The 16,471-nt window shown below is 38.8% G+C and overlaps 1 protein-coding gene across 1 annotated transcript; it reads right to left on the reverse strand.

The window, feature by feature from the left end:
* Positions 1 to 9,921: 9,921 nt before the first annotated feature.
* On the reverse strand, positions 9,922 to 15,425 carry LOC5571755 (mitochondrial pyruvate carrier 2). The gene is made up of 3 exons (XM_001653731.2): positions 15,157 to 15,425; positions 10,718 to 10,758; positions 9,922 to 10,651 (listed from the first exon to the last, which is right to left on the reverse strand). Exons 1-3 carry the CDS (start codon positions 15,239 to 15,241, stop codon positions 10,418 to 10,420), a joined length of 360 nt encoding a protein of 119 aa, XP_001653781.1. The 5' UTR covers positions 15,242 to 15,425; the 3' UTR covers positions 9,922 to 10,417.
* Positions 15,426 to 16,471: the final 1,046 nt, after the last annotated feature.

Raw genomic sequence — 16,471 nt, forward strand, 5'->3', positions numbered from 1 at the left:
TGAGCACAATGGCACAAGGACAGCTGGAACTGGAAAGGTACATATCACATTCAGTAGTTTATACGTATGTGTGGTATGACGGTTCGGTTCCAGTAGGGTATGGTGTGAACATTTTCAACAGCACAAAATTAATGATTTTTCATCCAGATCTTAAAAGACCGTTGCCAAAAGACAAATTTAAAATTCTCCTTCTTGTTTCTAGCGTTATGTCCCAACCGGGATAGAGCCTACTTCTCAGCTTATTGTCCTTATGAGAACTTCTACAGTTATGTACTGACTCTTCCAGAGATGTCACTAGAAATTCATTTGGAGATTCCTCCAGAGATTTTACTAGAAACCTCTCCCTAAATCTCTATAGGGGTTTCTTCAGTGATTCTACCAGGGCTTTTGCAAGAGATTTCGCCATGAGACATTTTAGAACATTTCTGATAGGGCTCCAGGATTACCTTCAACAGTTCCTGCAGGAATGTCTCCAATAATTCCTTTATTGATCCCTCCAGTAAAATCTTTACTGGTATTCTTCCAGGAATTTCTTCAAGGATTCCTCCAGGATTTTCAGGAGTACTCCGGAATTTTTGTCCTTGAATTTTTATTTTCAGAGACTTCTCCAAAGATTCCTCTTGGAAAATCTCTACAAAGATATCTTCAAGGCATTCTCCAGGAATTGTTCCAGGAATTACACTAGAATGATCTCTTAAAGAATAACTCAAGATATTACTTGCTCCATGACCTACTTCAAGGATCTCTCTAGATAATCCTACAGCGATTCCCCTGGCATTTCTCGAGAAATTCGTTCTGGCTTCCAAACAAGTATCCAGGGATTCCTCTTGAAGTTCTTCCAGATATTTTACCATGAGTTCCTGCAGGAATTTCATAAAAAAAATTCTTCAGGAATAACATTTAGAAAATGCATACAAAAATTCCTCCAGTAAATTTTCTACATCAATTCCCTTTGGAAAATCTCTTCATTGATCCGAATTATTCACCTGACATTTCTCCAAAAAAAATCAATGGATTCCTCTAAGGATAATTCCAGGGTGTTCTTCAGAAAAATCTGTACATGGTGTTTTCCCGGGATTCCATCAGCAAAATTTCTACAGTGATGCTATCTAGGATACCTCTAAGGATTCTCGAGGGATTCCTTCAAAGATGTATCTAAAAGTCTTTCATTAATTAACTTAGAAAATCCTTTTTATGGGCGTTTCTCCAGAGATTCTTCCAAATCCCTGGATCTAGCAAAATCTCTCAAGGGGATCTCTTTAGAGATTTCAGAGATTTTCTACAGTTTTTTTTTTCAAGAATTCCTCCTAGGCTTCATAAAATCTTCAATGGTTTACTCTAGAAATTGATCCAGGGATGATCTGATAGAGAATCAACTGTATATTGTAATGAAATATACTTTTCGTCTGCGTAGACTTTATTTTAAAACAAAAAAAAAAACGTTGGAAAAATAAAGTATGTGTAGCCGAAATGTTTATGTTCCAAGGATTTCTTCAAGAATTTCTCCATAGATTTCCTTGGGAATCATTCCATAGGTATTTGCAAGAGTTCCTCCAGGTTTCTTAAATTTCACCGATGATTCCTCTAGACTTTACTCTAGATTTTTTTAAGTGATTCTTTCAGCGATTGCTCCAGGAATCCCTCCAGGAACTTATCCAGGGATTCCTCAAAAACTTTCTTCAGAAAAGGAGTTCCAGGAAAAATCTCTTAAAAAAATCGGAGTTGAAACCTGGAGGACTAATTCTATTTGATGAAATCCTTGAAGAAATTCATGGGTGAATCTCTGTAGGAATTTATAGAGGAAGTTTTAAAAGAATCCCCTGGGGTTTTTTTGGAGATCCAGGTTGAATCTCTGGAGAAATTTCAAAGGGATTTCTGATTACCTGGAAAAAATCATAAGAATAATTTATGTAGTAAGTTTTCTTGGAGAATTCCTGAAGGAAACTCTTGACGAATCACTATAGGAATTTATGAAGTTATTTCTTGAAGAATCCTCAGATGAATTCTCGGTGGAAACTCTGGAAGAATTCTTGGAGCGATGTATGAAGAAAAAGTCGGAAATAATTCCTAGAAAAATGTCGAGAGGATTACTTGAGGAATTTCTTTGAAAAAACTGTCGAAGTGAAACCTTGAGAAAGCCTTGAGAACATCTCAGCAAAAATCCCCAAAGCGATGTTCCTAGAGGAATTATTATGTGTTTCTGGAATAATTATTAGAGGAGTATAAGTAGAAATCGCTTGATGAATCTTTGGAATAATCTCTGAAGGAGTAACAATTGGAATGGTTTCCTGAATAATCCTTTGGTTTGCTAAAGGCATTTCGACAGAAACTTCTGGCAAAATCGTTATAGGATTCCTTGTAGAAATACATATTCTTACAAACATTCCTGGAATAATCCATGGATGAATCCCAGAAGGAACTCCTGGCAAAATTCCTGAACGAGTTGCTGGAGGTATTTCTGGAGCCCTATCGAAACCGGTCTAGAAAATCTGGTACCGAACAAAAGTTTTTCCTGGAGGTATCTAATGGGTTTCGGAAGGAATCGATGAAACATTCAATAAACGATATCCGGGGGAATTTCAAAAAATAATGCAGTTCTTGAGTTTCCGACGAAATTTCCAAACGATTTCCTCGGCATTTTTACTGGGTCATTCCTTTAGACAATTCTTAACAATCTTGCACTGATGTTTGCAAGGGTTTTTGAAGAAATTCATTGGGGAGTTACAAAATTATATCTGGAAGTAAAGAAAGATTAGTTGAGGGAAATCGTTTGTTAATAATATACTTTGATAACAACAACAGCACCAGTGACATTTTGACGAACAATGAATACACCACACATTGGTTGCTACGACCAACAGTCATGGAACCAAAGACGTGTTTGTTCGAACTGTGTAATACATGGGCGAACAATTTGTACTTACAGAACCACGAACAGTTCGCGCGAATATTGGACGAACTTTTTTGAGCGAACGTTCGCGCATTGCGCGCGTAGTGTAATCAAGGCTTTAGTTTTCAATCCTGCTGTCACCAAACCACTTCTTGGGGGCACTAAGGAAATGTAAGGCTGTTCCACTTGTAAAACGCGGGATTGATTCAACTCGTTTGAGCTTCATATCCTACAAGATTGGAATTGATCCAAAGCTCCGCGATGCCGCTTTGAGTCCAGATACATGGCCAAAAGGATTATTGTTTCGCGAGTTCGAAGATAATTGTAATTGTAATTGCTCAATCCACACCCTGGCAGACAATTATCCGCCCATCTAGACACGGGCTGGGTGAGGACCTACCAAGCCTCCCCCGTTAACATGTCCTATACCGTTTAGCACACCGGGATCTTCCACAAGCAGGCGCCGGAATTAAAGCGGTCCCACAAGCTTCAGATACATTAAATAGATATAGTCCCTCTGGCACTAAACCGAATAGCGGCCTTCATATCATCACTAGCACTGCCTATCCCGCACGCCAAACAAAATGCCGGAAGTAGCGTGCCGTGTAGAACATCCGATGTTCTACATAGCACATCACCTCCGACACCATGCTCAACGTACAGCAAAGACATCGCTAATAAAAAGCGGAATGCGTCATTCGATTCAGTGCCAGAGGGACTATAAATGTAACGAAGAGGAAATGAAAAGATAGTAGAGATGGTTTGGTTGTTGGATTGCTGAAACGAGAAGAAATAAAGTCATTACGTTAAAACGTGGTTTTTATAGTTGAATAAATGTATCGATAGTTTCTCATCTGTTTCTTTTCCGTGTCGTAGTTGCGTCGATTCTACACGCAAAAAAATTGTGCGGTAAAAACTACCATTTTAGGGGGTTAACTTAAGCGCTCGCACCGGCAATTTTCAGCAGACCAGAAATGCGCTTGATTTTACCATGTCTGTAGTCGGAATCAGATTGTTGTAAATTATTTATGTCAAATGTACCAGTAATGCGGTGAGGTGTACCGTAAACATAGTAAATTGGTCTGAATTTCCATGGTAGTTTCAAGCATGGGCGTAGTCAGCTAAAATAGTTATTTTTACCACAGAATTTTTTCCCGTGTATCCACCTCGAGCAATGAGGACCGCGATGAAATGAAAATATAAAAAAAAAAATGACCATTAGTGTTTATCTATTATTTAATGTGGTTCTCATTTGCTTTTAAATACCTAAGTAACATGTGAACTCTGCCTCTATCAGAAAATTCTAATGAATTATATTTTATTCTCCTGCACTTTCCCTAACACAAAGTATTCCTATTTAGTAAGACATTTACAAGTGCAAAAGCGCAAATAAAAGTGTGGGACCTCATCGAATCATGTTGATGCCCTCAGAGCACTCATTCTTCGATTTGCGAAAAATGAGTCCGCTGAAAACACCGACCCGACTCGACGCAATCGCGCACCTCTACCAACGCCTCCGCACATGTAAAAACTTCTGCGATAAACCTGTGGTGTGAAAGAAATGCGCAATATTATTTTAATTTCAATCCTAACTGCATGACCCGTAGGCTCTATGCGTATTATTGTTCATTATTTTAGCTAAATATACCGTAAGGATGCCATTCACCGCCCATGCTCCATTCACCGCTCATTGAATTATTTTGAAAAATCTGAATAAATTTTCGCAATAAAAGTCATGAACATGTATTAGTATCCCATAATGGATTGTATCAGAATGCAATTCATATGATTTAATATTATATACTATTTATAAAACATAATTTTAGGCTTTTCAAGGCGGTAAACATGAGTTGAGCAATGAATTTATTATGGCGGATCGAAAAATGCTTCTTAGCTGCCACGCTTTAATATGTTGTTGTACTATTATACAAAGATAACGACCAGCTAGTAAAACTAAATTAATTCCTACTAGTTGTGTATATAGAGCTTCATACTTAGGATGAGCGGTGAATGGCGCCCTACACATGTATCATTGGCATACATGTTATTCGATACCATTATACGTTGTTCTCATTTCAACTTCTTTCCTATAAAAACAAATGTTTTATCTTGCGTCTAGCGCAAAAAGTTGCGAAAAATATAGAAAAAAACCGATTTTTGACAGAATTTAATGTGTTGAAATGCTGTTAAATGAGCGGTGAATGGCGTCCTTACGGTACCAGTTATTCCTGTACATCAGAAGAAAAGAAAAACGATTAAGAATATCTTGCAGCGAAAAGTTTAAGTGATCAAATATTAATCCTTTCTTCGAACCTAATTTCATTATACATTGGGTTATGCTATGCTTCGCGTGTGATACGAACAATTAGATTTATCAATATAATGCATTAGCATCCAAACAAACACACTAGAAAATTTTCTTATTGTCCGACAAACATTTCAAAACAATTACGAACTGCAAAAATTCAACGGTAACTTTACTCAACAAAGCTTTCATTCGATCACCCTTAAAATACACAGTCATCAGTAGACCATGCACTATAATATCCTCCTAATATAACGCAGAGCTAAAAATCCTCTCTTGCGTTACCCAATCTGAACAAGAAAACATTTTCAAATACTGCCCATAATTTGTGCACGGCAAAACAGATTCCACTTTCTACGTAATGTAACCTAGTATGAACAGCTGCCCAACTCTCCAGACCTGCGCCCTCCAAGATCCAAGGTGCTGCTGCCTTACGTTCAAAACTTCTTTCCTCAAAGTCTGTCTATCAATTCCGAACTCTATTGCATACTACCATACCAATCAGACCCTATTCCTGACAAGACACAGAGTCATAACCCCAATGTGATGGATTTACCCAGTAAATCCACAACTTTGTCCTAACCCCTCTTACGTTTCGCTATCCTCGAAAGTCACCCATATTGATGCTTGGCAAAAAATATCAGTATTCAATCCACAAATCCCAAATACCACCACATTACGTTGGTCCGTTTGGCGTCGCCGGTGGATACCTGTTCTGACATTCGTTTCTTTTAAACTCCATTTCAACCATGTCCCTCCACTTTATCAATACGAATGTTGACGAATCACGATAATCTGAAGATCGTGACCAGAACGGAGGTAGGATAAATCACTAGGGACCAACTACCACCTGTTTCGCGAGTTCGAGGATAATAGCTCAAAAAACTTATGGTCACCATCCTTGAATACGCCGACCATCATGGTATCTCCCGAAGTCGGAGCCTCGCAGTTCTCCACTCCCACCGCCGGAATGGATCTTTCAAGTTAACTTCTACCAGATTACAAAGCAGCAACGTAGATCAAGCAGCCATCGTTTCCAGTATACCAGAACGCACCGCCTGTCGCCTTATGGGAGCCCTCGATCCTCACGACACAGTCGAGCAAGCTGTTTTCTGCCATCGGAGTCGTTCCGGTCCTGTTGTCGTGCTTGGTGACAGGATCTCCCAACCTCCTTTATCAGGCAAGTACGCTTCTATGTATAGCAATTCTTCGCCTGATCAATTTCCGTGTTCCAGTACTCTATCAGTTCATGCCGAGACTGTCGACGCCGAGAATTCGATTTGGAAATCTTCATCCGAATGTCTACCAATACTGGCCCTGGACTCAACCCCTCCTGGACACCCGGAACGCACGCTAGAAAGCCCAATGGAAGCCCTTAATCCCTCTGACGCAGTCCTGCCTTCTGCTGGCTCTGTTCATCAAAGTCGTTCCGGTCCTGTAGTCAGATGTGGAGAGAGGGTCTTCCAAGCATCCAATCACGGCGAGTATTTTCTTTCTGTACGCCCTCAGTCGTCGCCTGATTTTTACATGGATTCCAGGAACATCAGCGATCCCGTACCAAAACGATTCGAGGACATCGTAGTTTACTACCAAAATGTTGGTGGAATTAACTCATGTGTGGAGGACTATCGCTTAGCTGTTTCGGGTTCCAGTTTTGATATCATCGTTCTAATCGAGACGTGGCTTGATTCTCGGACTTTGTCTAGCCAAATTTTTGGACCAGATTACGAAGTTTTCCGTTGTGATCGGAGTCCAGATAACAGCAAGAAATCTACTGGTGGTGGCGTACTCGTTGCCGTTCGACGAGAACTGAAGGCGAGGGCCGTCGAAAACGAAACCTGGAAATGCCTAGAACAGGTTTGGTTATGTGTTGATCTCCGCGATCGAAAACTGTTTCTATGCGCGCTCTATGTTGCACCCGATCTGACCCGAGACAATGCTGTCTTCGAAACTCACTCTCAATCAGTTTTTGCTGTTATCAATACTGCTTCACCTGTCGATGAGGTCCTCGTTTTGGGTGACTTCAACCTACCAACCGTCTCGTGGAAACTATCACACAATGGTTTCTTCTATCCGGACCCCGAACGCTCCGTAATCCATGGTTGTGTAGCCGGTCTCTTGGACAGCTATAGTGCCGCTATGATCTCCCAGATAAATCACGTAGTCAATGAGAACGGACGCAGCTTGGATCTTTGCTTCGTCAGTACCCAGGATGAAGCACCCTTTATTTCGGTGGCCCCATGCCCACTAGTTAAGGATGTCCCTCATCACCCTCCATTGATTATTTCCGTCGAAAGAACCCTCCTCGTCAATTGCGTCGATCGTCCAGCAACTGTATCTTATGATTTCCAGAACGCCGACCATCATAGTATTGCGGAAGTGTTGAGTAGCATTGACTGGGACAATGTTTTGGATCGTAACGAAGTTGATACTGCTGCTTTAACCTTTTCACATGTCTTGGCATACGTCATTGACAGGCACGTCCCAAAAAGAGTGCATCAAGTTTCCTTGGCAGACTGCAGAACTGCGAAAAATGAAGTCAATTAAAAGAGCAGCTCTCCGCAAGTATACCAAATTTCGAACACCCTCTCTAAGATGCCATTACGTGAGGCTGAACCACGAATATCAACGCTTAAGTCGTCAATGTTTCTTGCGATACCAACGTGAAATCGAACGTAAATTCAAACTGAAGCCAAAATCTTTCTGGAAATACGTTAACGAGCAGCGGAAGACGTACGGGCTGCCACCTTCAATGGAATTGAATGGGAGAACGGGTTCATCTACTCAGGAAATTTGCCAGTTATTCGCAGAGAAGTTCTCTATGGTTTTTAGCAGCGAGACTTTAAGCAGCCATGAAGTTTCACTTGCAGCCAGAAATGTTCCTTTGAACGACCAAGCATTAGGTGTAATCGAAATAGACGATGGGATGATCTCAGAAGCAGCAAAGCAACTGAAAGCGTCCAACAATCAAGTACCATCCGTACTCCTAAAGAAATACATCGCCGGCTTGCTGAGCCCCCTTCTTTTTTTATTTCGTTCGTCACTTTTGAGCGGCATATTTCCTTCTATCTGAAAGATTGCACACATGTTTCCGGTGCACAAAAAAGGAAGCAAGCGCAACGTTGACAACTACAGAGGGATTACGTCGCTATGTGCCGTGTCGAAGCTTTTCGAACTCGTTATCATGAAACCACTTCTGTCGCACTGCAAGCAACATCTTTGTCCTGATCAACACGGGTTTACTGCCGGTCGTTCCACCGCCACCAATTTGCTCTGTTTGACATCGTTTATAACCGACAGCATGGTAGAACGATCACAAACGGATGTTATTTACACCGATCTGTCCGCCGCATTTGACAAGCTGAACCATACTATTGCGATCGCTAAGCTTGAAAGGCTCGGCGTCTGTGGCAGTCTCTCTAGTTGGTTCAAAACTTATTTAACCGGTCGCCTGTTGAAGGTGGCGATAGGAGACTGCAGATCTGGCAGCTTTTATGCTACGTCTGGCATACCCCAAGGTAGTCACCTGGGGCCATTGATCTTCTTAATCTATTTTAATGACGTTCATTCGGCCATCAGAAGTCCTCGGCTATCATACGCTGATGATCTCAAAATGTTTCTTAAGATCCACTCCATTGCCGATTGTGGGTTTTTGCAACAACAGCTTGATCACTTTGCCGATTGGTGTTTTCTGAACCGTATGGTAGTTAACCCAAAGAAGTGTTCCATTATAACGTTTACAAGGAAAAGACAGCCGATAATATTTGACTACTGCCTGCTGGGAACTAAAATCGATCGTGTGAACCAAGTAAAGGATCTCGGGGTGATTCTGGTTTCAAAGCTTACATTCAAGCCGCATGTTTCGTACATTGTCGACAAGGCATCCAGAACATTGGGATTCATCTTCAGGATTGCAAAGAATTTCACAGACGTCTACTGCTTAAAGTCCCTATATTGCTCGCTCGTGCGCTCCACTTTGGAATACTGTTCCGCGGTCTGGAGCCCCGCTTACGACAACGGCTCCGAAAGGATTGAGTCCGTACAGCACCGCTTTCTTCGGTTTGCACTTCGGAAACTGCCATGGAGAAACCCGTTCCAACTGCCAAGCTACGAGAGTCGATGCCAGCTGATTGATCTAGAGCTACTTCGCACCAGAAGGGACGTCTGCAGAGCTCTTACGGTTGTAGACACGCTACAAGGGCGGATAGATTGCGCCTTCATCCTGGAAAAAAATGATTTACACGCCCAGTCACGTTCACTCCGGAACAATGTTATGCTACGCTTGCCACTACGAAGAACTAACTACGGAATGCATGGGGCGATCATCGGTATCCAGCGCGTCTTCAACAGGATTGCCCTACTGTTTGACTTCCACCTCACCCGTGAATCGCTTCGTAGAAGATTTTCGGAGTTTTTTGCTGGTAGAAGCGGATAACGACAACGATTATATGTTAAATGTTTTTTTTAATTGCCTGACAACGTTTATGATTATGTTTGTGATTTAGTTTTTTTTTTAATTTGTATTGCTGTCCTTAGTTTAAACAATATCATTGGGGCTACGAAGCCTGTTGATAAATTTAATAAATAAATAAATAAATAAATAAATAGATGGAAATTATGTTAGTGTGACGTTTGTTTGTCTGAGGTTATGTTATATTCTCATTTAGTTTCATTTTTGGTTTGACCCATTTGGATTTTCGGCCTTCAGTTCATAAATCTAGATACGAACACTTTTTTGAATGTATATTTGCACAATGTCACCAAGTTAAGAACACAAAATAATAATCCTCTGCAGTTTAAACACTATGAACCGCACTAATGAAACCCGTTTCCTAGCTTTTTGATTTTTTGATATAGATAACAGACATTCAAAGTATAGCTTTTTAAGTTTCCTGCTTAAAAATAAACTAGAACAAAACTGAAAATATTTCACAGCTGCGTCGTGAATTTATAGTTTCTAAATAATCTATCGTGAATCTCATTTGATAACAAGTAACTTTGTCAGCTTAGGTTGTCTGTTATCTATAAATTTAAACCTTGACTCCGTTTTCATATGCACCTTTTATAAATTTCTTTGGAAGAAATACATATTTATGGACACAATGTGTCATTTTAAGCGATTGTTTGTGAAAGCTACAATATTTTGTTAAAATCATCTTGCCTCAACAAAGAAATATCTAATTGTCTAACGAAAAATAGAAGGAACATATTTCGGCAAGTCGTTATTTTTCAGATGGAGACGGGTTTTTCTTAGAGTGGTCCCATGCACGGTATAGTTGCGCCAGTTGGGTCAAAGCAACGAACACGTTAACGGAGAACAGCCCGTAATTTTTAGGAATAATTACTAGCGAATACCTCGACCAAATTAAACCAGTGGCTGCTAGCGAAGCAGATTGCGATACAGAAAGTTGATCGGCCGGACGACGAAGATCACTCAAGCCAGCGATTACCAGACCCTGCAACAAAAATTAGGGACCTTTTATCAGGGAGTTCGCCAAATATCAAGCACAACAATGTTTTACCCATTTGAATACTGGAGCCCAAAAGAAAACCGTTTTTGGACCTGAAAAGAACAAAAGAATAATTAAAACTATTAGGTTAACATATGATTATTATAGCGATCAATCTGAACAGAACACAAGTAAAAAATATACGTTATGATCCATGTAGTCATTTATGGGGAGAAGCAAATTTTCTTGATATTTATCTATTCAAAATGAAATTAAAGTTTCTAAAATTTGTTTATAAATGCTCTGATTTTTACTTTAAAAACCGGACCAATATGAACAAAAATTCATTTCATGTACAAAATACGACTTCACTGGACATTTGATCACATATCATGACAATTATTTTTTCTACTTCATCAAACAAGTTGTTCTACGATGGTGTAATACTACCAGAGTGCAAAGATATACTTTAACATAATACCAAAGCAAAGAAAAAGTGTATGAGAACATATTGGCCACGGAGAAAAATCCAGTGAATCGTAGATCTTGGTTGTTTCCACCTTTGGTGATTTTGAACAAAATTCTCCTTGCTCCAAGTGATCTCATAACTGCTTGTCACTTTCCTTACAGAAGATTTACCACACAATTCCCTTCATGGGAAGAGTGGACGTCTGGCTATTTGGAAAGAAGATATTGATGGCTCCCTTCTTGAAGGTAGAGCTGGTGCTGGTGTATATTCTCGTGAGCTAAGGCTGAACCAGTTTACTCACTTGGTAGACACTTCGTTCTTAACTGTGGAATGCTATCAGCACTTCAACAGCACGTGATGGGTAAACTCATATAGGTACTTCTTTTCAGATTGTCAGGCTGCTATAAAAACTCTTGCTTCGGTCAACTTAAGGTCGAGGCTAGTTATCGCATGTCGAACTCAAATTGAGGAACTGAATTCAGTCAATTCTGTAACCATCATTGGAAATGAATTGGCTGATGAACTAGCTCGCAATGAAGCATCGCATGATTTTGAAGTGTTGAGTGAAGCTTCAGATAAATCCTTGGGTGGTAACTCAGCACAAACAATATTAGCATTGTTTGGAGTCGTGTCGTCAAACAAAGTTGTACATTACTCAGTCATCTCCAAGGGTGGCGAAATATTGAACAAATCTGTCAAAGCAGAATTGCAGTCTCTTGGTCAGAGCGTTGACTAGACACTGCCGACTCAACTATCACATGACAAATATTCAGCGTGTGATAGTTGAGATTTCGATTATGAAGTTTCGTTACATCTGATATGTAACTTTTCAGTTTTTGCGATTTTCCCTCTTCAAGAGACTCGCAACATTTCCTTCCCTTTCCTTTTCCATCGGGTAGATCAGGGCTGCCCAATGTACGGCCCGCGACCTCATTTTGTGCGGCCCGCGGAGGGTTCGATAATGCTTCTCATATTTGGCCCATTGAATATTCTACCAACCCGAAGTTAAAACATACTAAGCCTATATGATTTGCAATTTAGTTTCAACCTAATATTTTAGCATGGTAATGATTTAATTTGTTTTGTTTTTAAGCGTTCTTATGGGAAGTATGCACTTCAACAGAGAAGTAAACGCCTATCTCGATGCGTGGGAAATTTCTTTCCAGAAATGGTCATCTAAATCACTTTTCTTCGATCGAAGTATGCAGTTCAAAAGAAATGTCATTTTAAATGGAGCTCGTTGTAGAAAATTTCTTGGAAATTTCTAGAGAAGAAATTTTTACTTTTCTTGAGCGGAATACTTAATACTTAACTTTAGATATTAAATTTTATGAATGATTCAAATTCTATAACTCAAATTCTGGGTGTTTCAACAATGTTTCTACCATGACTTCCTTCGTTGAATGTCGCCAGAACAAAACTTATGGACAAAAGGCTAAATTTTCATACATAATTTCACTGCATCATAGGCTAATATTCTCACAGAGTCCTGGAAATAAATCTTACCAGCACCTAGACGCAATTCACGCAGAATCCTTGACAGGAATATAAAAAAGACTGGCTTTTTACAAAATCAGGATTTTTTAAGAATTCTGGACACGACTTTCACGGATAACATTGGCAAGATTCTCACAAAATTTTTACCAGGATTTTCAACGAATTCAATAAATAATTTTCCAGCGCTTGATTACTATTTTTTAAAATCCTGGGCAAGACACTAAACGAATTTACAATAGAATTTTGTGCAGGTTTATTTTGAAATACTTCTTGGCAAAGATTCATACTGCCCATACTCGCATAACAGTCCCATATTCTATGGGATCTTCTATATACATGGGACTGTTATGCGAGTATGGGCAGCATAGGTTGTATTTCAAAATTATTATTAAGTGAGGTTATAAAGGAATCCTAGAGACGGTTCTTGTAAAATCCTGGGCATGCTGATCAAGATTTTCGTAAAAGCTTGGTCAGGAATTTAACACATTCAGAGTACGATTTAAAACAAAACTTTGGGAATTATTCTCATCGATCCAAAATTTCTGCTATAGATTCTTCACAGAATTCTGAACTAAATTATTATACAATTTTGAAAGGGACTCTCATAATATCCATCATAATACTTAGCAGCAATTATCTTTTTTTTTTCTAAATCTTGAAATGCATTACTCCATTCATTGATTTTTTGTCAGATTTTATGAACTTTATTTACTGACTTTTGTCATACTTCATGTCATTCTGCGATTTGGCCCACGGTTCAAAAAGGTTGGGCAGGACTGCGGTAGATGATGAAATAGGTTCAAATATGGCGATGGCACAAATCTCCCAATTGGCGGGGAATGTGCTTATGGAGTCGGGCTTCTGATACCTATTGTGACGTGGACTTAAATTGCAATTATTGTAATGGTATTGAAATTTAAAATTGTGTTTATGGAATTATTTTTGATTTATTACAATCATGTGCAGGTTATACTATTTTGTTTTTGGTTATACGCTTGATCAGGGTACTTGACGGAAAAGCTCTACTTAAAAAAGTGAATTATTGAATTCTCGAAAACTTATTCTAACAGACTCAAGTCAAAAAAGTATACAAACTTACGTTGTCGATTCTACGTGTTTCGCAGACGAAATTCTACCCGTTGCGCTCTGAACCAACTCGATTTTTCACTTTTAAAACGTTTAATTTCCGGATTTACAAAACGACGAAAGTAAGGTTTTCAACTTTCTCTACCTAACCACTACTTTCGTCGCTCCGCTGTACACGGAGAAAATGAAGTACTCAAAAGTGAGTTCATTCCACTCAATTCCGGGGGTTCGTGCGTTAACCTAATTTTGAGTTGTTGGGGTAGAAGTTGTTTTCATTTGCTGCCATGCGAAAAAATACCTACCGGCTAAGTTCTTTTCACTCAACCGGCAGATCAAATTACTCAACTTCCAGTACTATGCCACTTACTCAAATTTGAGGTAACGCACAAAGGTTCGGTTTTTGGGTTGTTTTGCTCTTCGCTCTCTGACAACAATAGAAAGAGCGAATGAAATAGGGAGAGAAAAATAACTCAAAAGTGAGTTAAAAAATACTCAAATATGTGTTTTCCGTTTTCTCCGTGTATGGAGAGACAAAGTGACTTAACCACGAATCGAAACAAAACACTACTTGAGCCGATTTTACACTGGTAGAAAAACGTCGAAAGAAACTGAATAAATCGGCTTATCATTTTGTAATATTTTTTTTGTGGGAAATAACAGGAACTCCCTAGTTTTTGAACGCGAGCTTAATGTATGCAAAATTTAAGCGATGTACACGGCGAAAAAAGTTTAAAAAGTTGATTAATTTTAAAACAGTTTTAAAAGACAGGTTGTGATTCTTCTGAATTAATTTTCTCAAAACCATATGAAAGTTACTTACGTCGATTTGAAAAAGTAATCGAGAATTGAATTTTTAAAGCATCAATAATTTGTGCTCATTCTGCGCGGCGTGTGAGTCGAGACGACTCGCTCTCACCGCGAGTGACGTGAGACGACTATGTTAATCACATGGGAGCGAGACGACAATTGTCACCTCATTCGACTCATGTCACCTCACACGCCGCGCAGAATAGGCACGATTATTTGAAGTCTTGAATAACGATTTAGTCCTCAGGTTTTCAACATTTTATGAGGATTTAATGTTCAAACCGTGTGTGAAATTTAGAATATTGCTAACGTTTGTCCCACCGACGGTTTTGCATACGGTCGCGCCTCTGTACTGTTTGGACCCCTATGATTACAAAATACACAAAATTGTTGATATTTACATAACATTCATGATAAGATAAAAGTAGGTAAAGAATATCGATAGTTCTTTGATGGGACCGACATATGAGAGGCGGTATCCCGCGTACTTCCGCAGGATACATCCGGGCGATTTGTTATAAATCAATTGTTTTAGAAGCAATGTTATATAACTAGTCTTTTAGAACGATCTTCAAATTGCACAGTACACGATCGAATCGAGTGTATCAGCAATTGACATGACCTTGAACTTGTGCCAAAAAAAAAGACTTACCTGCTGCATGATTCCAAAGCGGTCTCATAGAATTAGGCACAAAACGATCAGCAGTATTCACTAGGCCATTGTAAATTTTCGACATCCTTTAAACGTTAGATTAAAAACCTGGTTTGTATCAATAAAAACTGAGCAATTATGTGGAGGCAGAATCAACTTTCGGAAGCAATTTTTCTTCTACTACTTCAAACGACGTCAGCAGCGGATCGAGGTTTCTTTTGCCTGAACCGCGCATCAGAAATTTGCGAGCCGTCTGTCAGTCAACGCGACAAAATAAAAACAAAGGATTTTGTTTGATTAGCTCTGTTCACTTCAGAACAAACAAGCACATTGCACGCACTCTTAAATCAAGTCACATAAATATTTGTTTGCAATAGGGTCCTAAAACCCTGTCCCAATTTTAGTGCCAAACGCTTAAGTTTAGGCCAAAAACACATGTTTACTCAATTTTCTAATGTTTTCCGTTGGTTTAAGCTCAAAAAACATTTTTTTAGATTTTGTCACATCCTTTGGCTTAAACTCAAATATTGGGTGTATTTTGTTTTCCGTGTTCCTTACGAAATGTCAGATAGGAACAACCCCAGTGTTAAAACTAAAACCCCTGTGGTGTTTTTGTCGACTAAGCGAACGTCAAATATGATCAAAAGTGTCAAGGTTCATTAATGGACCAAATTTTTAAATTAAAGTTTATACATGATATAGCCATTATTTGAGCGGGAAAAATTGCTGAAGTAGTTACAGTAACATTCTCTTTCGTGTTATTAAATAAAAACAAGATTTCATAAAAAAAATTAGGACCCAATTCCGTTGCACTCAAAAATAAAAATAGTCACAGAATTACTAAATGTTATGCATTAACCCTCTAATACCCAACCCCGCCTTTAGACGGGGTACACTTTGGAATTTTGTGTATTTTTTCGTAGCTCGGAAATCAAATTGATTTTATATTTGGCTTATACCTTAACTCATAACACGCATATAAGAAAAGTTTTTTATGACTTTTGAAACTTTTTTGTATTTTTAGAAATTGTTTGAAAAATTGCATTCCTATATAACCTACAAATGCCTGGGCTTCATTTAACGTGTAATATAAAAATCGTCCTTTTATATTTTTCTACGATTAACCTATCACAAAAGAAGAGCCTGGTGGTATTAAAATCATTTCAAACCTGTTTTTCCGTTAGTTACACGAAAAATAAAATACGCTCCGAAAAAAATTAAAAATTTAATATTTAAAAAAAATACCGTAACAATTTAAATTTTTATTATTGCCAAAAATCCACAACTAGAAAAGGCTTTAAGAAAAAATGAAAAA

The sequence above is a fragment of the Aedes aegypti genome, chromosome 3, assembly GCF_002204515.2.
Source record: "Aedes aegypti strain LVP_AGWG chromosome 3, AaegL5.0 Primary Assembly, whole genome shotgun sequence".
In the NCBI taxonomy this organism is placed as follows: Eukaryota; Metazoa; Arthropoda; class Insecta; order Diptera; family Culicidae; genus Aedes; species Aedes aegypti.